Source organism: Procambarus clarkii, chromosome 35, assembly GCF_040958095.1.
Source record: "Procambarus clarkii isolate CNS0578487 chromosome 35, FALCON_Pclarkii_2.0, whole genome shotgun sequence".
Taxonomy (NCBI): domain Eukaryota; kingdom Metazoa; phylum Arthropoda; class Malacostraca; order Decapoda; family Cambaridae; genus Procambarus; species Procambarus clarkii.
Genome location: NC_091184.1, coordinates 30,021,116 through 30,044,920, shown reverse-complemented (window position 1 = coordinate 30,044,920; position 23,805 = coordinate 30,021,116). Strand labels below are relative to the sequence as shown.

The window sequence follows — 23,805 nt, the reverse complement described above, 5'->3', positions numbered from 1 at the left end:
CAGTAGAAGAACTCCTTGAGAAGAACTCCAGAAGAACCTTGTGAGAGTTTGGTCCACCAGGCTGTTGCTTGGAGCGGCCCGGTACAACCTGTTGTGGTGGGATGACTGCTCTCATGGCAAAGCAGTTTCGATAAATATTCCGGAAGACCTGTTCGGCTGAGGAAGGTGGACCGCGCCCTGAGACTTCTGGTCATTGACATTATTCACCATTGACATCATCCCCCCCCCTCCCCTATCCATTAGAGCCCTTCCTTGCACCGCTACCCCCCCCCCCCCCATCCCAGCCCCCTCTTCCCCCCTTGCAGAAATACTCCCTCCCCGCAAGATCAATGACTCACCAAACCACCGTCCGCTCCAACAACCATTGTTCCAACAGTTGCAGCTTCTGCTCTAATCTGCCACCTCTCTTCTTCTGTCACTTTATAATCTCTAGGTGCGTGTCCAGTGCCAATTCCCCGTCCCTTGAGTAACCCAGTCCCTAGTGTCATCACCCTCTTCACCAACCTGGTACAACATCACCCTTAGCACTCACACCTGCAACACCCACCCACCCCCCACCAGCATCACCCCCCCCCCCCCCACCAGCATCACCCCCCCCCCCCCCAGCATCACCCCCCCCCCCCAGCATCACCCACTCCACCCGAGCAACAAGAGCATCTCCTTGACAACCAGAGAGACAATTGTTATCAACATCCGGCTCACAAGATGCCTCCCGTTGTTCCATACAAGCTTGTGGCGCCTGGCCAGACGGGCCGGCCTCCCAAGATGAACCTACTTACTATAACAATGTTGTTTACAGTACAAGTATCTCGTGATGGGCCTATTACGAAGCTGACTTGCATTATTGCATTTGAACAAACCGGAAAATTAGTTGAATTTATGTTGCCAATAAGACCTAACATCGCCTCACCATCCTAGGCCTAATATAGCACATATATGTGCTATATTATGATTAGGAATAGTTATAATTTTCGGAAAATTTCGGAAAATATTACAGAAAATGTCTTACGGGTTCTGCATTACTGCATAGTGGTACCTCCGTTCACATAGTTACAACAAAATTACTCTCATGTCAGGAGGATGAGCTGTAACCAGGTCGTTGACCCCTTACCTTACCTCAGGTGAGGTGGCGCCCCCCCCCCCCCACCACCACGAACCAGACCACGCCCTCTCATCGTCACACCTCCCCCAATATCCTCCCCCCAATTCAACCAGAACCACCATCCTTACTGGAGGCTGGCACTGGAGAGGATGTCAGCTTCTTCTCTCTCTCTCTCTCTCTCTCTCTCTCTCTCTCTCTCTCTCTCTCTCTCTCTCTCTCTCTCTCTCTCTCTCTCTCTCTCTCTCTCTCTCTCTCTTTCCCTCGCCCCACCAGCACCCTCTGCACTTAATGCTAACCTGTTCCCTTCAACAACCCGCCCCCACAAACTGGTATCCCCCCCATCTCCCCCCACACTCGCCCCCCCCCTCCTCCCGGCCGACGGGGACCTAGCAACTGCATTCTGAGAGTGAGGGGTTAGGGGGAGGGGGCTAGGTCGGGGATAGGGGTAGGGGAAGGAGGCGGGAAGATATGGGCAGTGTGAGGGGTAAAATGGGAGGGAGAGATATGGTGGAAGAGAGAAACATGGTGAGAGTATGGCCATGGGATGGGAAGCGATAGGAAAAGAATGGGGAAGTGGTATGGGAACAGAACTGGAGTAGGTGAGGGATAATGAGAGAGAGAGAGAGAGAGAGAGAGAGAGAGAGAGAGAGAGAGAGAGAGAGAGAGAGAGAGAGAGAGAGACTTGACAGACAGAAAGACAGATAGCGAAACACAGAGCCAGAGAGACAGAGAAATAGAGAGATGGAAATTAACAATAAACTCGTTAAATAATTTTTTTCTGGGAGCCTGCATCCTCACCGGGAACATCAGCATGGGGAATGATTCACCATTATTTTACCTCCACCCATTTCGTACCCCACATGCAGCGCTCTCTCTCTCTCTCTCTCTCTCTCTCTCTCTCTCTCTCTCTCTCTCTCTCTCTCTCTCTCTCTCTCTCTCTCTCTCTCTCTCTCTCTCTCTCTCGTTTTCTCCTGTTTTGTGATTGTACAGAGGATGAAAGCAGTAGTGTGTATGTTCTCTTGCGTTTGTGGACATCAAGACAATTCTCCAGCTCGTAGTGGCTAGCAATCATTCTTTCCCTACTTCTCTTATCTGCTGCGAACGCTCGTGTGTGTGTGTGTGTGTGTGTGTGTGTGTGTGTGTGTGTGTGTGTGTTTTGGTTCTGCCTGCAGCCACAGAAATGACAGCCTTTCATTAAGCATCTTTTCGTTCTCCTTGCAACACAACAAGTGTATTGTCAGTTTTCAGTAATAATTAAGAACCCATAAATGAGGGTTAAGTCTGGCACCAGAGAGGTGTCGTCAAGTGTGACACTCTGAGGTCACAGGGGATGGAGTAGGTGTCGTGTGGAGCGAGGTCAGAGTCGGGTCAAGGCAGCACAGGTGACCTGGCAATAACCCCAGGGCGCAATAGAAGCCAATCCTACATAAAGAAGGCCATGGAGGGGTGTTTTCGACTCCAACCCCTCCTATGACACTCCCCATACATTCACACATCCCCTTGCAAAGTTTGTTGAGGCCAGCCCTAAGCGTCTGGCTTCAAGTAGGCATCCATCAGTCTCAGGAGACTATGGAGTTGCGCTCTGGTTGTCGGTCTGGAGTGGCCTCACCAGGGCGCAAAGCCAGGGTAGGTTGATTCGGGGGAGAAGCTGTTACCCAGGCAGCAGGTACCCCCCTCTCCACATAAGGAATATCTGTTGGCTTCAAACACCAACAGATATTATCTTTTACCGATGTAGATTGTGTTATTACAGATGGAAGAGAGAGAGAGCACTAGCATAGCTGATCCTCGACTCTCTGAATCACCCTTAACCACGGACGATAACAACCTTCCCTTATCGAGCGCCGATTGGATTAAACGAGAACTCCTTGCGATAATTAGCCAATCACAGAAGCCTCTGTCATTGTGTTAATTACCAATAAGAGTCCCCGTCGGTGTCTTTGTGGGAGGGCCACCGCGCGCTAAATCCGGGTTGTGTTGGAGAACGGCACACACACACACACACCTGTAGAGAGGCAGGTGTGTGCCATGGACAGGTGCCTGGTGAGGCAAGAGACACCCCCCGGTGCTCTTTCCCGTGCAGCGGACCACCGCTGCACGGGAAAGATTTTCCTTGGGGGTGAATATTGTTTCACCGCAGAGTGCACCATCGCCAGGAACGCCACCATCTGGAACACCATCGGCTGGACCACCGCCGGATGAAGGACCTCCTCCCGGACCACCGCCGGCTGGACCACCGCCGGATGGAAGCCAGACTGGGAACTGGGTCGCCGACGAGGTGAAAGTATGAAGAATCGCGACTGGAACCGTTTAATTTATACGATAAAATAGTTTCACAGTGGCGAGGATGAAAGGCAAGGTGAAGCAAGAAGTAAGGGGAAGGAAGAGACAAGAAGGAAAAGGCAAGAGAAGGTAGCGACAAGAGGAATGGAAAGACAAGATGGCGGCAAAGATAGGATTAAGGGGGAAGTGAGATAGTGTGAGAAAAATGAATACTGTGTGAGCGTGATGAGGGGAATGAGGGAAGAAAGAGGATGAGGATTAAAACGGGAGGGAAGAAAGAGGGTGGGAAGGACGAGATACTGAGACAGATGGAAGAGCAAGAGACACCGACCACTAATTATAAACTCATAAATTCTATCATTCAGACGTGTTTCCTGCTCTCGAAACCCAATCCTTCAGCAGTGTGCTTACAAGAGAGAGAGAGAGAGAGAGAGAGAGAGAGAGAGAGAGAGAGAGAGAGAGAGAGAGAGAGAGAGAGAGGGTAGATTTACCCAATAATAAACTGTGCGTCGATAAATATGATGTTTCCAGTTAGTCTTCTTCATCTCAACAGAACACACACACAAAAATGCCAAACTTGCTCATCCCGCTTCCGAATTGTCCATATTAACTGACCCCATATTGCCCAAACTGTCTTGTTTCGAACTACACTCCATGCTGAATGCTCCCATTTTATAGAAAACGAAAAAATAATCCTTTCCAATCGATTACCTTTAATTAACTGTTATTATATATATATATATATATATATATATATATATATATATATATATATATATATATATATATATATATATATATATATATACTTTTATGTGATTTTGTTATTTGTCATGAATCTAAGCAACATTCTGTTCTCGTATTATATTCTCGTAGTTTAGAGTAATATTAGTTTACCTGCTTTGTATAGTTAGTGTCCTTTGGTCACCTGATATTCTCTGCTTCCTCCCTACCTCTCTCTCTCTCTCTCTCTCTCTCTCTCTCTCTCTCTCTCTCTCTCTCTCTCTCTCTCTCTCTCTCTCTCTCTCTCTCTCTCTCTCTCTCTCTCTCCATTCTCCCTCGCTCTCACGCTTTCTCACCTCCTACTCCTTCGTCCTCATTTTCAGAGGAGATTCATATATTCTGGTTAGTATGAATCATACTTCAAGCCTCCAAGACTTCCATTAGGGTGCAAAGTTAGGTGAGCACGTGTCTGAATGGTCAGACATCTGCCCTATCAGATTGGCTCAGTTTCAAGAGGAACGGACTGACCTGAATGGCAACTGTTCTCACCCCAAGGAGACATGATATATCCAGGATTTTGGAGAGATAACAAAGAATCCCAGAATGGGATTCTTGGCCACATAACTTATGGTTATCCTAACGTGGCTATAAGTTATGGTTATGTGGCCAAACTCTAGGTACCGTTTAGGCACTACCTGACACACTTAAAGTGCTCTCTCGGTCGTGAAAGTGTCTGGAGATAGACTTGAAAGTTAAACTAATGCTTTTTCACACATCTCGCATATGTCACTGTGCTAAACGCTAGCAGTTATCCTGGAATTATCCTGGCTGGATCACATGTGATTAGTCACAACCTCTAGGTCTATAACTGCACCTTTATTCACATGAGTTTCGATCAAGTGGCTATCTTGAGGTTATCTTGAGATTATTTCGGGGCTTAGTGTCCCCGCGGCCCGGTCCTCGACCAGGCCTCCACCTTCAGGAAGCAGCCCGTAGCAGCTGTCTAACTCTCAGGTACCTATTTACTGCTAGGTAACAGGGGCTTCAGAGTAAAAGAAACATTTTGCCCATTTGTCTCCGCCTCCACTGGGGATCGAACCCGGAACCTCAGGACTACGAATCCGAAGCGCTGTCCTGGAAGTAACTTACAGCATTAATAGTTCCCCGGAAGGAACGTTACACTATCTTATCTTGAGGTTATCTTGAGATGATTTCGGGGCTTTTTAGTGTCCCCGCGGCCCGGTCCTCGACCAGGCCTCCACCCCCAAGAAGCAGCCTGTGACAGCTGACTAACACCCAGGTACCTATTTTACTGCTAGGTAACAGGGGCATAGGGTGAAAGAAACTCTGCCCATTGTTTCTCGCCGGCGCCTGGGATCGAACCCAGGACCACAGGATCACAAGTCCAGCGTGCTGTCCGCTCGGCCGACCGGCTCCCCCTTTGAAAGGGGACCGGCTTCCTCGACTACGAGGAAACCTGATTACAACTTTCAATAAATCGAGATTTATAGACTCGAATATGATGATATATTCTTGGCGCGAAGTGACTGGTGATGAGAAATATTTATTTGATTTTTTTTGAAAATACAATTAACTCAAGCCCCGGACAAGGGTTAATAATCAGGAGCTATGCAATATTGGAACAAATTAACGTGTGTGTGTGTGTGTATTCACCTAGTTGTGTTTGCGGGGGTTGACCTCTGCTCTTTCGGCCCGCCTCTCAACTGTGTATGTGTGTGTGTGTGTGTGTGTGTGTGTGTGTGTGTGTGTGTGTGTGTGTGTGTGTGTGCGTGTGTGTGCGTGCGTGCGTGTGTGTTTTCGTGCGAGTGTGGCGGTAAGAGACTCAACTTTCTCAGCTTGGGGCAAAGATAGACAAAAATACAGCTATGCAACAGCCACAAAATAAGTTTCCCTTTTGTGTATGTATTTACTATTTGTATCTGCAGAATCGAGCTGTTAGCTCTTGGACCCCGCCTTTCTAACCAACTGATTTTTCCTCTATTAAGGCTTCTACATATATTTATCTTACACGCACATCCCCAGGAAGCAGCCCGTACACAGCTGTCTATCTTCCTGCTACATATTTACTGCTAGGTGAACAGAGGCATCAGGGTAATAGAAACTCTGCCCATTTGTTTCTTCCTCCGCCGTGTGTGTGTGTACTCACCTAGTTGTGCTTGCGGGGGTTGAGCTTTGGCTCTTTGGTCCCGCCTCTCAACCGTCATTCAACTGGTGTACAGGTTCCTGAGCCTACTGGGCTCTATCATATGTTCGCATCAGTGACCAATATCTATTAACTCGTTAACTCAAAATGATCGCCATAAATGTAGTACCACAGAAAACGGGATGCTCTTCATCACACACACACCGTTGTCCCTGTCAGTGGATCGTCAGTATTTCACAACTATCTTCACATATATGCCATCCCCACCAGAGCCCTAAATACCCCAGACATAATCACCCTCCCTGACTAGACGAGCTGGTTGAAGCGGTGTTCTGGGTCACCATAATGAAAGTGGGGGGAGGGGAGGGGAGGGGGAGTGTGGAGGAAAGTGGACTTGGGGTGGAGGGCGAAGGAGGTGAATCAGACCAACCAGAGAAGTAAACACACTTATACCATATATAAAGTGTTGATAATTTAACGTCTGTCCTATAGCAGTGGACGTCGAGGTGTACCACACCTTCCCAGTGCTCCCTGGAGCCCTTAAAGCTACACCAGGCGTTGAGTAGAGGTTTCCTGAGTTACACAAGGCGTTGAGTAGAGGTTTCCTGAGCTACACAAGGCGTTGAGTAGAGGTTTCCTGAGTTACACAAGGCGTTGAGTAGAGGTTTCCTGAGCTACACAAGGCGTTGAGTAGAGGTTTCCTGAGCTACACAAGGCGTTGAGTAGAGGTTTCCTGAGCTACACAAGGCGTTGAGTAAAGGTTTCCTGAGTTACACAAGGCGTTGAGTAGAGGTTTCCTGAGTTACACAAGGCGTTGAGTAAAGGTTTCCTGAGCTACACAAGGCGTTGAGTAAAGGTTTCCTGAGTTACACAAGGCGTTGAGTAGAGGTTTCCTGAGCTACACAAGGCGTTGAGTAGAGGTTTCCTGAGCTACACAAGGCGTTGAGTAGAGGTTTCCTGAGCTACACCAGGCGTTGAGTAGAGGTTTCCTGAGCTACACAAGGCGTTGAGTAAAGGTTTCATGAGCTACACAAGGCGTTGAGTAGAGGTTTCCTAAGTTACACAAGGCGTTGAGTAAAGGTTTCCTGAGTTACACAAGGCGTTGAGTAAAGGTTTCATGAGCTACACAAGGCGTTGAGTAGAGGTTTCCTAAGTTACACAAGGCGTTGAGTAAAGGTTTCCTGAGTTACACAAGGCGTTGAGTAAAGGTTTCATGAGCTACACAAGGCGTTGAGTAAAGGTTTCCTAAGCTACACAAGGCCTTGAGTAGAGGTTTCTTAAGCAACACAAGGCATTTAGTAAAGGTTTCCTGAGCAACACAAGGCGTTGAGTAGAGGTTTCTTAAGCTATATGAGGGGGAATTTAAGATGCAACACTCACCACTGACTCAACTGATGGAGTCAAAAGAATCATCAAGCAAATGATTGAAGCCTTAACCAAGTACGACGCTCAGCTTCCTGTGACTGGCTCGAGAAGCCTCCCTCCCCAGGGCTCTGCTGCAAGTATTACAGCAAGGAAGAGGAACACAATGGCTGAATAGCAATTGATTGACTGAGGAGCGCTATTGTGGTATAGATTCATGTGGTAGCTCGCTCTGTCTCTAGCAGCGTGCTGCAGGAGGACAGCAATCACGGATAGCAAGGATACCCTCACGCTCCTGTTCCCTGAAACGGTGAGCAACGGTGTGGGATGAGGATATTAGGGGTAGGAGCGTGTTCATCATGATTAAGAACAGTGTGGGATGAGGATATTAGGGGTAGGAGCGTGTTCATCATGATTAGGAACAGTGTGGGATGAGGATATTAGGGGTAGGAGCGTGTTCATCATGATTAAGAACAGTGTGGGAGCAGGATATTAGGGGGTGGGAGCGTGTTCATCATGATTAAGAACAGTGTGGGAGCAGGATATTAGGGGGTGGGAGCGTGTTCATCATGATTAAGAACAGTGTGGGAGCAGGATATTAGGGGGTGGGAGCGTGTTCATCATGATTAAGAACAGTGTGGGAGCAGGATATTAGGGGGTGGGAGCGTGTTCATCATGATTAAGAACAGTGTAGGAGCAGGATATTAGGGGGTGGGAGCGTGTTCATCATGATTAAGAACAGTGTGGGATGAGGATATTAGGGGTAGGAGCGTGTTCATCATGATTAAGAACAGTGTAGGAGCAGGATATTAGGGGGTGGGAGCGTGTTCATCATGATTAAGAACAGTGTAGGAGCAGGATATTAGGGGGTGGGAGCGTGTTCATCATGACTGTTGAGCGAGAATGCTCCACAGAGCGAGGTGGTCTATTCCGGGAGTGTCAGAAGAGCCACGTGTGAGGTGTGGTGGGTTGTCTCCATACATCAAGACACGACTGGTACCTAAACGGACCAAAAGTGCAACTCATTTTTACCTCCCCAACCAGTTCCGCCTCACAACTCATCCCTCGATGTTCTTGCCTACGTAGACCGCCTTCACATACTCTTATGTAACTCCTGTTCCACCCCCCTCCTCCCCTCTTCTCACACTTCCCCCACCCCATCCCGTTATCACCACAACCCCTTCCCGTAACCCATTTCGCGCACTTTCACCCCGACCCCATCACTCACCCCCACCCCATCGCTTAGACCCATTTAATCCCCCCTCCCCCCCCTTCCTCCGGCCATGAGACGAGACTCTACACCAAGTAACAAAGCATCTTTGCTTGAGCGAACCTTTAGTAACCAGACGAGTCGTGTTTCAGCAGTAAAGTAACATACAGGTCGTGTTTCAGCAGTAAAGTAACATACAGGTCGTGTTTCAGCAGTAAAGTAACCTACAGGTCGTGTTTCAGCAGTAAAGTAACATACAGGTCGTGTTTCAGCAGTAAAGTAACATACAGGTCGTGTTTCAGCAGTAAAGTAACCTACAGGTCGTGTTTCAGCAGTAAAGTAACATACAGGTCGTGTTTCAGCAGTAAAGTAACCTACAGGTCGTGTTTCAGCAGTAAAGTAACATACAGGTCGTGTTTCAGCAGTAAAGTAACCTACAGGTCGTGTTTCAGCAGTAAAGTAACATACAGGTCGTGTTTCAGCAGTAAAGTAACATACAGGTCGTGTTTCAGCAGTAAAGTAACCTACAGGTCATGTTTCAGCAGTAAAGTAACATACAGGTCGTGTTTCAGCAGGAAAGTAACCTACAGGTCATGTTTCAGCAGTAAAGTAACCTATGGGGAGCCGGTCGGCCGAGCGGACAGCACGCTGGACTTGTGATCCTGTGGTCCTGGGTTCGATCCCAGGTGCCGGCGAGTAACAATGGGCAGAGTTTCTTTCACCCTATGCCCCTGTTACCTAGCAGTAAAATTGGTACCTAGGTGTTAATCAGCTGTCACGGGCTGCTTCCTGGGGGTGCAGGCCTGGTCGAGGACCGGGCCGCGCGGACACTAAAGCCCCGAAATCATCTCAAGATAACCTCAAGATGGGTCATGGCCTGTAGAGTACACGAAACAAAATGGAATAATCTCGTTTTTGACCTGCATAAATAACGTTAACTTGTGGTCTCAGTTTCATATCTTCCAAGTCTAGTTTCAGTGGTATTTGTTAGGCTATCTAATGAAACTAGTTTCAGTAATATTTTACCTGATGGCTATCTAATGAGCCTAGTTTCAATGATCGTTGTTAGGCTAATGAGCCTAGTTTCAGTGATATTTGGTAGGCTACCTATTCAGCCTAGTTACAATGATATTTGTTAGGCTTTCAGATGAGACTAGTTTCAAATATTAGTTATGCTATCTAATAATTCTAGTTTCAATAGTATTATCTAATATATATTTCCGTTTTCCTAGTGGAGGTGTCTGGTTTCAGTCGTTTTTGATTGAATCACTTCAAGTATAATTGTTACTTGGTTATTTAATAACTACAACTCAAACTGTTCCTTGGTTCGTTATCGAGGACATGTTGTAATGTGTGTGTTTAAGAACGAACTTTGCTGAGTCCAAGAACTTGCGTCTGGTTACTGTGGTGTGTTTTGCGAGGTGAAGTCCAGAGCTGTGTTATTTCTTTCTCTCTCTCTGGTTCCCCTTCTCTTCCCTCTCCTTCTGTGGTATCTCTCTCTCTCTCTCTCTCTCTCTCTCTCTCTCTCTCTCTCTCTCTCTCTCTCTCTCTCTCTCTCTCTCTCTCTCTCTCTCTCTCTCTCTCTCTCTCTCCTGTCTCTCCCGGTCTCTGTGGTGTTCCGTTTCAGATTTCTTTCAGTCCATAGTTTAGTGCCACACCTGCAGGGGTGCCACACCTGCAGAAGGGCCACACCTGTAGGAGTGCCACGCTGGCGATAGAGCCACACTAACAGGAGTGCCACACCTGCAGGAATGCCACACCTGCAGGAGTGCCACACCTGCAGGGGTGCCACACCTGCAGGGGTGCCACACCTGCAGGAGTGCCACGCTGGCGGGTACAAGCCAAAGGTGAAGTGTGTGGACAGTACTAGGTAACAAGGGTACACCTGGCCGTCTCGCTACACCTGGTTCAGGTATACTTCACACCTGGCTCTCCCGCTACATGCTTGTAGCGAGAGAGCTGCAAGCATGCAGTCAAACTCGCTAGTTCGACTTAACACAAAATAAAACGACTTTCTAAAATAAAAATAAAAGTAATTCCTCAGTATAACATTCTCATTTTGGTCTTTACGAGATAATAATTTAACTCGTAAAATACACCGATAAGAGTTAATATCTCCCATAAATCAAAATTGTAATTACAAAAAGTGTCTATAAAAATCGAAATGTGTAATGGTAGACTATCGATGTTTCCTTCTTGTAAAGTGACCCCCCAAAAATTATATTCGAGCGTGAAAATGTCGCCCGCGTCTCAGTGTTTCCGAAGTCGCTAGCCTCAAGGGTCGGACGACTGCGTCTCCCGATCGTTTAAATCGAGAGAAAACGCCTTGTATGGTTCTTGGACGCCTTGCTTAGACATTCTGAGAGGAGCAGCGAGGATGGAGTGCTGTTTCCTAAGTATAAATCGCACCAAAATGGCAAAACATTTAAGAGAACATGAGAGTCATAGAGTTCCTTACCTCCATATTGGACATTCTTGTTGCGGTGTTTCTCCTCTTACGCTTCTAGACAACAATGGTTGTGTGTTTTGTTTTATCACTGAACAGTGGACGTTTGAACGCGAGAGGCGACGGGGAGTGAGTGAGTGAATGTAGACGGCTGGATGGTGTCAATGCCACAAAGTTGAAGGCGGTACTACCTTGGCTGGACACCCGCCCTACGCTTTACAACTCCCGCCCAGCGTCCCCCCGCCCAGGGCCACCGCCCGCCATCTTGGATCCCCGCGCCACCTCCTACCGTTCACCTCCCACGCACAACATCCCAACAAACAACTCAAAACTCAAACTCAAACCATCAAACAACCTCATTATAGCCTCCAAGAACACTTATGCACATATCCCCTCCAAGTCGTTACCTCAAGGCGGAAACAGGAGACGTTTCCACGCGGTAAATTCAGAGAACACAGCGCAAATATCAAACGAAACCATAGGAAACTAGACGAGAGATGGTGGAAGATCGCAGATAGTGTGGGTGTCGGGGGCCCCTGAGCGAGCACAACACACCGTCCTCCCGGCCGACGGGACACTACGTCATTCTACGTCTAATATCATCACGTAGCAGCGCTAAGCTACGACACACACAATGATAATACTCCGGAGACGCAATAATGTTACTGCACTGACCGCTGGAAGTCAAGCTCGCGACTGACAACGGTAACGAGTATTAGTGGCTTCAACGAGTTCAAAACCAGCATACGCTTTAAAAATGAAAGAGAGAGAGAAAGAGAAAGAGAGAGAGAAAGAGAGAGAGAGAGAGAGAGAGAGAGAGAGAGAGAGAGAGAGAGAGAGAGAGAGAGAGAGAGAGAGAGGTGTGGGCGACGGCCGGAGTAAGATAAATAAGGATTACAAGGGGCGAACAACTGTAAGTTTAAGAGGATATTACGGGAAACTTGATGACAGAGCGAGGCAAGGACAGGAGGTGGTGCGTATGAGGAAGGACATATAGGCTAAGTGTAGCCACGGGAAGCGAACACAAACCATTACGAGGACTGCAAATGGGAATCTGAGTTCCAATTTTAAAATGAGGAAAGTTGCATAATAAAACTTTAACGGGAAAGGGAACTAGCAGAAGTGTGTTGCGTGTGGGGATGGAAAAGGTACTGGAGGTGTTGCATACAGGGAAGGAAAAAGGAATGGTCAAGGAAGAATGGGATAGACACGTAGAAAGTGGCGTAGTGTTTCATCATGTGTGTGTGTGTGTGTGTGTGTGTGTGTGTGTGTGTCAGGCAACAGTGACATCACTCCGGCAGTGTTGCAGCAGCTCAATATTTACATGTTGCGTCCCCCTCCAACACCCCCCCCCCCCATCCCCACTGCAACCCTCCACGCAACACCACAACCCGCGCCACAACCCTCACCATCAACACCACTATAACCTCCACAACCAACAACACAACCTCCTCCCCCTCCATCTCACCACCACAACCTCCCAAAAGTCCCCATCACCACCACAATCCCCCACAACAAACCACATCACCACAACCCCCACAAACACCACCACAACCTCCATCCCCCGCCACAACCATTGTTATAAGCCAGCTGGCCTGTTGTACCCGAGTGCTATAGTACAGTATAACAAAGGAAACAGCGGAGAGAGGAACAAAAACAATGACTGATAGAACAGAGAGCAACAGGAGGGAGAGGAATAGGGAGAGAAAGGAATAAAGAACGAATAACAAGCAATAGGTAAAAAGAAGCTAATTATATCCACATAGAATAGGTTAACATAGAATAGGTTAACATAGAATAGGTTAACATAGAATAGGTTAACATAGAATAGGTTAACATAGAATAGGTTAACATAGAATAGGTTAACATAGAATAGGTTAACATAGAACAGGTTAACATAGAATAGGTTAACATAGAATAGGTTAACATAGAATAGGTTAACATAGAATAGGTTAACATAGAATAGGTTAACATAGAATAGGTTAACATAGAATAGGTTAACATAGAATAGGTTAACATAGAATAGGTTAACATAGAATAGGTTAACATAGAATAGGTTAACATAGAATAGGTTAACATAGAATAGGTTAACATAGAATAGGTTAACATCATCAGAGGCCAAAACAAACATTTAACACAAGGGGCACACGCACAAGGGGACACAAGTGGAAACTGAGTGCCCAAATGAGCCACAGAGATATTAGAAAGAAGTTTTATAGTGTCAGAGTGGTTGACAAATGGAATGCATTAGGCAGTGATGTGGTGGAGGCTGACTCCATACACAGCTTCAAGTGTAGATATGATAGAGCCCAATAGGCTCAGGAACCTGTACATCAGTTAATTGACAGTTGACACCACCACCACCACCACCACCACCAGCATCACCACTACCACCATCACCACTACCACCATCACCACTACCACCATCACCACTACCACCATCACCACTAACACCATCACGCACAGCGTCAGATAATTACACCAACGACAACTGCAAAATAGGCTGTCATTCTAGCTTCAGATTTCAACACAGCCTTCACCACTGGAGAGGGAGACGAGACCTGCCCTTGACAGAGTCAGACGTTCACCTACAGCTCCACCTCACACACTCACACACACTCACACCCTCACACACACTCACACACACTCACACCCTCACACACACTCACACACACTCACACCCTCACACTCACACAACATCTTGATAACGCAACACCTCAGTTATTCCAACACTAAATCAGATCACACGCGAACAACAAATAGGCATAATACGAGCCTATCAAGGCAAATCATCCACAGATATACAATAATAACGATAGAAGCCACACAGATCCGATCCCACACACGAGCAGCTGCAGAAGGAATGGCCCAAATAGCAAGCAAGACACGTTATTCAAGCCTTCAGGAGCAAAGGCCTCCTTGTGTGTCATTACAAAAGAGTTACACAAAACATGTACAGAACCCGGCCACACACAACTGGAGGCTGGTGTCCCAAGGAGCGTGTATAGGGACCACAGTTAACTCTAACCTTAGCCTCCAAATTAGGGAGCACATCGTTAATGGTTCACCTCCGGCCTCACTCACACACACACACACACACACACACACACACACACACACACACACACACACACACACACACACACACACACACACACACACACACACACAGCTGTGTGTGTGTGAGCTGTGCTGTGCTGAGCTGTGCTGGTGTTGGAGTTTAACACCAGTAAATGTAAAGTTATGGAAATGGGATCAGGTGACAGGAGACCAAAGGGACAGTACACAATGAAGGGGAACAGCCTACCTGTAACGATTCGAGAAAGAGACCTGGGAGTGGATGTGACACCTAATCTAACTCCTGAGGCACATATAAATAGGATAACGACAGCAGCGTACTCTACACTGGCGAAAATTAGAACTTCATTCAGAAACCTAAATGAGGAAGCTTTTAGGGCGCTTTACACTGCCTACGTGAGACCCGTCTTAGAGTATGCCGCGCCATCATGGAGCCCCCACCTGAAGAAACACATAAAGAAACTGGAGAAGGTTCAGAGGTTTGCGACGAGGCTTGTCCCAGAGTTACGAGGGATGGGATATGAAGAGCGGCTGAAGGAACTGAACCTTACGACACTAGAGAAAAGAAGGGAGAGAGGAGATATGATAGGGACATATAAAATACTCAGGGGAATTGACAAAGTGGAAATAGATGAAATGTTCACACGTAATAATAACAGAACGAGGGGACATGGGTGGAAACTGGTAACTCAGATGAGTCACAGAGATGTTAGGAAGTTTTCTTTTAGCGTGAGAGTAATAGAAAAATGGAATGCACTTGGGGAACAGGTTGTGGAAGCAAATACTATTCATACTTTTAAAACTAGATATGATAGGGAAATGGGACAGGAGTCATTGCTGTAAACAACCGATAGCTAGAAAGGCGGGATCCAAGAGTCAATGCTCGATCCTGCAAGCACAAATAGGTGAGTACAAATAGGTGAGTTCACACACACACGCACACACCTGTGCTACAACCACCACACCTGTACCTACATTAGTCCTGACGTAATTAATATTCTCCATAACTGAAGCAGCGTGAAGAACCCCTCACCAGAAACCTTGCATAATTGCCATGTGTGTGTGTGTGTGTGTGTGTGTGTGTGTGTGTGTGTGTGTGTGTGTACTCACCTAATTGTACTCACCTAATTGTGCTTGCGGGGGTTGAGCTCTGGCTCTTTGGTCCCGCCTCTCAACCGTCAATCAACTGGTGTACAGATTCCTGAGCCTATTGGGCTCTATCATATCTACATTTGAAACTGTGTATGGAGTCAGCCTCCACCACATCACTTCCTAATGCATTCCATTTACTAACTACTCTGACACTGAAAAAGTTCTTTCTAACGTCTCTGTGGCTCATTTGGGTACTCAGCTTCCACCTGTGTCCCCTTGTTCGCGTCCCACCAGTGTTGAATAGTTCATCCTTGTTTACCCGGTCGATTCCCCTGAGGATTTTGTAGGTTGTGATCATGTCCCCCCTTACTCTTCTGTCTTCCAGTGTCGTGAGGTGCATTTCCCGCAGCCTTTCCTCATAACTCATGCCTCTTAGTTCTGGGACTAGTCTAGTAGCATACCTTTGGACTTTTTCCAGCTTCGTCTTGTGCTTGACAAGGTACGGGCTCCATGCTGGGGCCGCATACTCCAGGATTGGTCTTACATATGTGGTGTACAAGATTCTGAATGATTCCTTACACAGGTTCCTGAACGCCGTTCTGATGTTAGCCAGCCTCGCATATGCCGCAGACGTTATTCTCTTTATGTGGGCTTCAGGAGACAGGTTTGGTGTGATATCAACTCCTAGATCTTTCTCTCTGTCTGTTTCATTAAGTACTTCATCTCCTATTCTGTATCCTGTGCCTGGCCTCCTGTTTCCACTGCCTAGTTTCATTACTTTGCATTTACTCGGGTTGAACTTCAACAGCCATTTGTTGGACCATTCACTCAGTCTATCCAGGTCATCTTGTAGCCTCCTACTATCATCCTCTGTTTCAATCCTCCTCATAATTTTTGCATCGTCGGCAAACATTGAGAGGAACGAATCTATACCCTCTGGGAGATCATTTACATATACCAGAAACAGTATAGGTCCAAGGACTGACCCCTGCGGGACTCCACTTGTGACGTCTCGCCAATCTGAGGCCTCACCCCTCACACAGACTCGTTGTCTCCTGTTGCTTAGGTATTCCTCTATCCACCGGAGTACCTTCCCTCTCACTCCAGCCTGCATCTCCAACTTTCGCACTAGCCTCTTGTGTGGTACTGTATCAAAGGCTTTCTGACAATCCAAAAATATGCAGTCTGCCCACCCTTCTCTTTCTTGCCTTATTTTTGTTGCCTGGTCGTAGAATTCAAGTAACCCTGTGAGGCAGGACCTGCCATCCCTGAACCCATGTTGATGCTGTGTTACAAAGTTCCTTCGCTCCAGATGCTCCACTAGTTTTTTTCGCACAATCTTCTCCATCAGCTTGCATGGTATGCAGGTTAGGGACACTGGCCTGTAGTTCAGTGCCTCCTGTCTATCCCCTTTCTTGTATATCGGGACTACGTTACCTGCTTTCCAAATATCTGGCAGTTCCCCTGTTGCCAGTGATTTGTTATACACTATGGAGAGTGGTAGGCTCAGTTCTCTTGCTCCTTCCTTTAGAACCCAAGGGGAGATTCCATCTGGGCCTATAGCCTTTGTCACGTCCAACTCTAGTAAACACTTCCTTACTTCCCCACTGGTAATCTCAAACTCTTCCAGTGGTTCCTGGTTAGCTATTCCCTCACTTACCTCTGGAATTTCTCCTTGTTCTAAGGTGAAGACCTCCTGGAATTTCTTATTCAATTCCTCACACACTTCCTTGTCATTTGTAGTGAATCCTTCCGCCCCTATCCTTAATCTCATAACCTGTTCCTTTACTGTTGTTTTTCTCCTAATGTGGCTATGCAACAATTTAGGCTGAGTCTTTGCCTTGCATGCGATGTCATTTTCGTATTGTCTTTCAGCGGTGTGTGTGTGTGTGTGTGTGTGTGTGTGTGTGTGTGTGTGTGTGTGTGTGTGTGTGTGTGTGTGTGTGTGTGTGTGTGTGTGTGTGTGTGCATTCACGTAGTTGTGCTTGCGGGGGTTGAGCTGTGCTCTTTCGGCCCGACCCTCACATCTGTCAATCAACGATCAATTTTTTTCACACATACGCACACATCCCCAGGAAGCAGCCCGTGTGTGTATTTACTATTTGTGTCTGAAGAATCGAGCTATTAGCTCTTGGACCCCGCCTTTCTAACTAATCTATTTTCCCCTATTATATCTACGACGACCGGGCCGCGGGGACGCTATGCCCCGAAAACACCTCTAGGTAACACATACACACACACACACACATCCCCAGGAAGCACTTGAGACCTGACATATTGCAAGCAGCGAACTACCCACAGGCTTGGAGTATGACCCCCAGTGTATAAGAGAGAGAAAACCCCTCCACCCCAACCCCCCATCCCACACCTGCGTGCGGGACCTGCCTTCCCCCACACGTGCATAAGGAGAACTGACTCAATGCCCTTTCGTCCCCCCCTGTCCTTCCCCCTCCCCCCCCCTCCTTTCCCCTTCTGCCGGTGAAGCTGACAATGTCCCCCCCCCCCTACACCCCCCACCGCTCCCCCGTCCCCTGCACCTTCCTCACATCCTCCGGGCCTTTGAACCCGCTTTCCTCTGCCTTCTCTACACGTGCGTAAGGGCGATCGCCTTTAAATGCTCCCCCCCCTTCTCTACCCCCCCCCACACCCTCCCCTCCCTTTCCACGTCAGTCCCTTCCCCCCTATCCTCCTCCTCCTCTCCCCACTCCTGCCGACCTACCACCTATCCCTTGTATAAGCTTAATAATTCAGGGCATCCATCGCTACGTGCTGCCATACTCGCTGCGACACGCTGCCTCAACACACCTGTCTGTCTGTCCCTCTGGTTTATTCTGTCTGCCTTATTATCTTGTTATGTTTGTCTGTCTGTCTGTGACTGTCACTCCGTCACCCCCCCCCCTCCCTGCACTCTCACTCAACTAACACGAGTGAAGGAAATCGACCATATGAGGACTGTGGTTGATATCTCCCCCTCTCTTCATCCTCTGTGTAGTGTGAGTGTTACTCTACATTACATAATGCTCTCTCTCTCTCTCTCTCTCTCTCTCTCTCTCTCTCTCTCTCTCTCTCTCTCTCTCTCTCTCTCTCTCTCTCTCTCTCTCTCTCTCTCTCTCTCTCTCCCCCTCTCTCTCTCTCTCTCTCTCTCTCTCTCTCTCTCTCTCTCTCTCTCTCTCCCTCTCTCTCTCTCTCTCTCTCTCTCTCTCTCTCTCTCTTGCAACTTGGCCACAAATGCCCTCAAGAGTCAATTACAATATGCACTACGACAACAAAGTTGGGTTTAACCTCGTCCAGGAACTGTTGCCACAACCAGCTGAGGTTAGAGAAGAGACCAGCAGCAGACCGTTGACCTCCCAACATACCGCATAGGGAGTATGTTGTCCCCAGACTCTAGGTGTCATGTCTATAGGGAGAGACATATTGCTTGAGATGGGTAGCGTTGACTGCTGGTACGTAGGACTGTGTGAAGCAGCATCTGTCTGACATTATTTTGCCGCTTTATCCCTTTCTATTTCAACCCTTCCCTGTCTATCTTCTCCGACCCCCCTTTTTCACTTCAAAGGTGCTGTTACACTCCTGTTCTCCTCAATATTACTCTTTTCATTTACCCTTTTGCCTCTACATCTTCACCTGTAACTAATGGGGGGGTTACCTGTCATGGGCTTTCAGCCAACAATCTATCAGCTCTCATTGACCTTTATCCCTCAGTCTATCAGGCCACCTGTGCCTCAACTCTTCAGCCTATCAGGCCACCTGTGCCTCAACTCTTTAGCCTATCAGGACATCTGTGCCTCAACTCTTCAGCCTATCAGGACACCTGTGCCTCAACTCTTCAGCCTATCAGGACACCTGTGCCTCAACTCTTCAGCCTATCAGGACACCTGTGTCTCAACTCTTCAGCCTATCAGGCCACCTGTGCCTCAACTCTTCAGCCTATCAGGCCGCCTGTGCCTCAACTCTTCAGCCTATCAGGACACCTGTGTCTCAACTCTTCAGCCTATCAGGCCACCTGTGCCTCAACTCTTCAGCCTATCAGACCACCTGTGCCTCAACTCTTCAGCCTATCAGGCCGCCTGTGCCTCAACCCTTCAGCCTATCAGGACACCTGTGCCTCAACTCTTCAGCCTATCAGGCCACCTGTGCCTCAACTCTTCAGCCTATCAGACCACCTGTGCCTCAACTCTTCAGCCTATCAGGCCGCCTGTGCCTCAACCCTTCAGCCTATCAGGACACCTGTGTCTCAACTCTTCAGCCTATCAGACCACCTGTGCCTCAACTCTTCAGCCTATCAGGACACCTGTGTCTCAACTCTTTAGCCTATCAGGCTACCTGTGCTTCAACCCTTCAGCCTATCAGGCCGCCTGTGCCTCAACCCTTCAGCCTATCAGGCCGCCTGTGCCTCAACCCTTCAGCCTATCAGGACACCTGTGCCTCAACTCTTCAACCCATCAGACAGCGCTGCCTGACCATCAACCAACAATTCGTCAAAGGCGTTGTTCATGTCGGCTACATTTTTCTTGTTTACAAATGTAAAGATTGTGAAGGCAAATACATTTTGGGAATAACGTACACAAGTTATATGCATAGTTTTGAGGTTCACTTTATAGCGAGTGTTATTTTTAACAGGTTTTCCAATATTTATTTAAAATAACAAAAGGCCCTGCTGACACGGATGAATGATAGCCAATGTTTACATCGATCAGCTGTGTGTGTCATTATTTTGCCGCGAAAATTAACACGTGTGATGATAGCTGTAGTTTATTTTTAACAACACCGGGAGTCAGGTAGCTGGATAATTAACACAGAAGCATGGATATATATATATAATATTTACCCTATTGGTTTGTTTAATGGTGTAGTTTCATAAACAAAAATCAACAGATATTTCTCGGCTTGTAATTTTTTTTATGGGAAAATTTTTTGCTGACGTCACGGCACTGGATAATAAAGTGGCCCTCTAGGGCTAACCTTGAATATGAACCTTTTCTATCATGTTAGTCCCTCTCTCCCCCTACCCCGACTCCCCCCTCCCCCCCTCCCGCTGCTCCATCACCCCTACTTCTGCCTCCACACCCCCACTACTCCCACTGCTCCTGCCACTACCCCCCCTCCCTTCTACCCACACAACCTCCTCCCCCTCACTTGTTCTCTTCCCCCCACCCCCCGGGGGTCACTTGGTACTGAAGCGAACTGACATCAAATGACGTCATGTATTGACGTCAACACTCACAGGCAACACAATTTGTCTTCAAATCCAGTTATGTTTTGTTATGAACATGTATTGGCTGTTTATATTATCTCTCTCTCTCTCTCTCTCTCTCTCTCTCTCTCTCTCTCTCTCTCTCTCTCTCTCTCTCTCTCTCTCTCTCTCTGCCCACCCATTTGGGCTGGACGGTAGAGCGACGGTCTCGCTTCATGCAGGTCAGCGTTCAATCTCTGACCGTCCAAGTGGTTGGGTACCATTCCTTCCCTCCGTCCCATCCCATATCTTGACCCCTTCCATGTGCTATATAGCCTTAATGGCTTAGCACTTTCCCCCTGATAGTTCCCTCCCTCCTCTCTCTCTCCCTCTCGGCTTAAACACCCACAGGGGGAAAATGGCATCGTTCCCGGTGGAAGTGATGAGCACATCACTTACGAGGGGACTGTAGTGTGTAGTGGTGTGATGAGGGAAGAAGAGGGAGGGAAATAATGGAAAGGGAGATGGAAGAGGCAGAGGACAGGAGCATGTGGGAGAGAGAGAGAGATGTAGACAAGTGTTCTCCCGCGTGTTTCATTCCTGAAGGTCGTTTAATCTCGCTACATTGTCACATTACTTTTATTGTTTATTTACATTTGTGTTTATTTATAGTTAAGGTCTTGACAAGGGAGCCGGTCGGCCGAGCGGACAGCACAATGGACTTGTGATCCTGTGGTCCCGGGTTCGATCCCGGGCGCCGGCGAGAAACAATGGGCAGAGTTTCTTTCATCCTATGCCCCTGTTACATAGCAGTAAAATAGGTACCTGGGTGTTAGTCAGCTGTCACGGGCTGCTTCCTAGGGGTGGAGGCCTGGTCGAGGACCGGGCCGAGGGGACATTAAAGCCCCGAAATCATCTCAAGATAACCTCGAGAGAGGATAGCTGAACAGATGGTTGTCTTGTTGTCTTGAGGGGAGACGGAGGGTTAGAGAGGATGGCAGGGCGCAGGATAACGCAAAAGTATTGAAATGGGAAATAGAGTGAGAGTTGTGAGAGGCGACGGACTGTCCGCCTCGCTGACACGATGTGTGGGTGTTGGCAGCTAGGCCAAGCTTGCTCTCTCTTGTCAGGGAGCTGTGAGTGTGTGTGTGTGTGGAGGGGGGGGGGGGGGGCTCTTCCCATGTGTTCAGTGGTTGTGAGTTGAGGAGTTCGTGGAGCTCCTGGATTGTCTGATCATATGATGGGCGGTGCTTTGCTGCTCTTCTTAGCGCCTTATCGTGCGCCTGATTGTAGTTTGTACATGTAGGTTTTCTTTAAGGTATGTAGTGGCGAGCCGTGAGATAGGTGAGGGGATGGCTGAGTGAGGGGAGGCAGGAGCGAAGGGAATATTTATCTTGGGGATAAAAAAGGAGAAAAGATCCAAATATTTAACCCACAAACTTGCGAGGTCAACAGAGCTGATACCGTCGGAGCTCGTACACTTGCGACCAACAGAAATCAACCGCACTAAATCCTAGATAATATAAAAACCAAAATCCTGGTTATGGAACTTCGTACGACAAAAAGAGACAAGTATTATTGACCCGCTTTACCAACCACCAAAACACGTCTACCTTCCTGTGTCGAACAACTACACAAGGGCCGTGACGAGGATTCGAACCTGCGTCCGAGAGCATCCCAGTCGCTGCCTTAATCGACTGAGCTCGTCACGGCCCTCGTGGATTTATTCATTTGATGCATCACCCTATTGTGATTTGTGTTCCTGTGTCGACATCAGGAAACGACCAGAAAAAAACAGATCAGCTTATTGGGTGATCTGAATATCAAACAGCAGTTTTTTGTCTTAGGATATGTGAGAAACAGCCAGACAGGAGATGCCATACAGAATATGACAAGAGAATTATACTCCATCTAGGCTCAGACCTCCCACCTTACGTCATAGAAGGTCGCTGAGAAACCAGACATAATATTGCCAAACACACACACACCACTTGCTAAACACCCACACTGACACACCAATTGATGGAAGTGACCACCTACCAACAATACAGGCTGTATTAACCAGCTCAATACACAAACACATGCTCACACGCACCACTACAGTATACAACACTCACTGGAAGGAATTCAGAAGCTGCCCACACGAAATACATCTCACGGACGTGAGAGGCAAATAGATATCAAGCACAAACTGAACGAAATATTACACTGATAGACATCATAGAGCGAACACAAGTCTCCAGATCATTACATACCACAACACCCTCCCCCCTCCCCCCCCCCCCCCCCCCACACATCCCAGTAGGGATAGAGCCCAGTAGGCTCAGGAATCTGTACACCAGTTGATTGACAGTTGAGAGGCGGGACCAAAGAGCCAAAGCTCAACCCCCGCAAGCACAATTAGGCGAGTACAATTAGGTGAGTACACACACAACCACTGTTGCACTCACAACATTGCTAGCCAGATATAACAATCTCTTACAACTAATAACACACAACAGATGAGCATGAAACACTACAGAGAGAACTTTATGATGAACCGTATGAGTTAAACAAGATGGAACACAAAAACAGGGTTTGAACTAATACGTCAAATCAAAAAACAGATCACAGGTCACTAGGGAAGCTCTGGAGAGATGCAAAATCTATTTGGCAGCTTCTGGGTGAAGGAGGACCTTGCATCAGCGTCGCCTTAGGGAACAAAGACATAACTATAATAACTGAGGAAGTACTGATAACAGATATTCATAACAAACCATGAAGAATATATCAACTTTGGGTCCAACCCTAAAAGATCAGTTATAAATCTATCTGAAAGCAGAACGGCAACACTACATCCAACACAAACAATAGACCTTAACAACATGTTGTTGAATTCAATGTTGTTAATTGAAACGTTGAAGCATTTACAGGTCGCACTTGCTACAGTAAGCAAGTACCAAGACCTAACCAACTTGATGCTCTCCTACTGACCAGTTGCATGTGCAAAACATTCGAAAGAATGTTGCTTAACTGATTATTACATAGAATACAAGATTACATATCATCTGACCTCCATGGTTTCACACATGGTAAAAGTGTACACAACCAGGGGAGCCGGTCGGCCGAGTTGACAGCACGCTGGACTTGTGATCCTGTGGTCCCGGGTTCGATCCCGGGCGCAGGCGAG

The 23,805-nt window shown here is 47.6% G+C and overlaps 1 protein-coding gene across 1 annotated transcript in view; it reads right to left on the bottom strand.

The window, feature by feature from the left end:
* Positions 1-11,527, bottom strand: part of LOC123768501 (uncharacterized protein ZK1073.1) — a 78,930-nt gene extending 67,403 nt beyond the window's left edge. Inside the window, exon 1 of the mRNA XM_069336236.1 lies at positions 11,303-11,527. Within this exon, the coding sequence (XP_069192337.1) occupies positions 11,303-11,317 (15 nt within the window). The 5' untranslated portion in view covers positions 11,318-11,527. The remainder of the gene's footprint in view (positions 1-11,302) is intronic.
* Between the last annotated feature and the right edge of the window lie 12,278 nt (positions 11,528-23,805).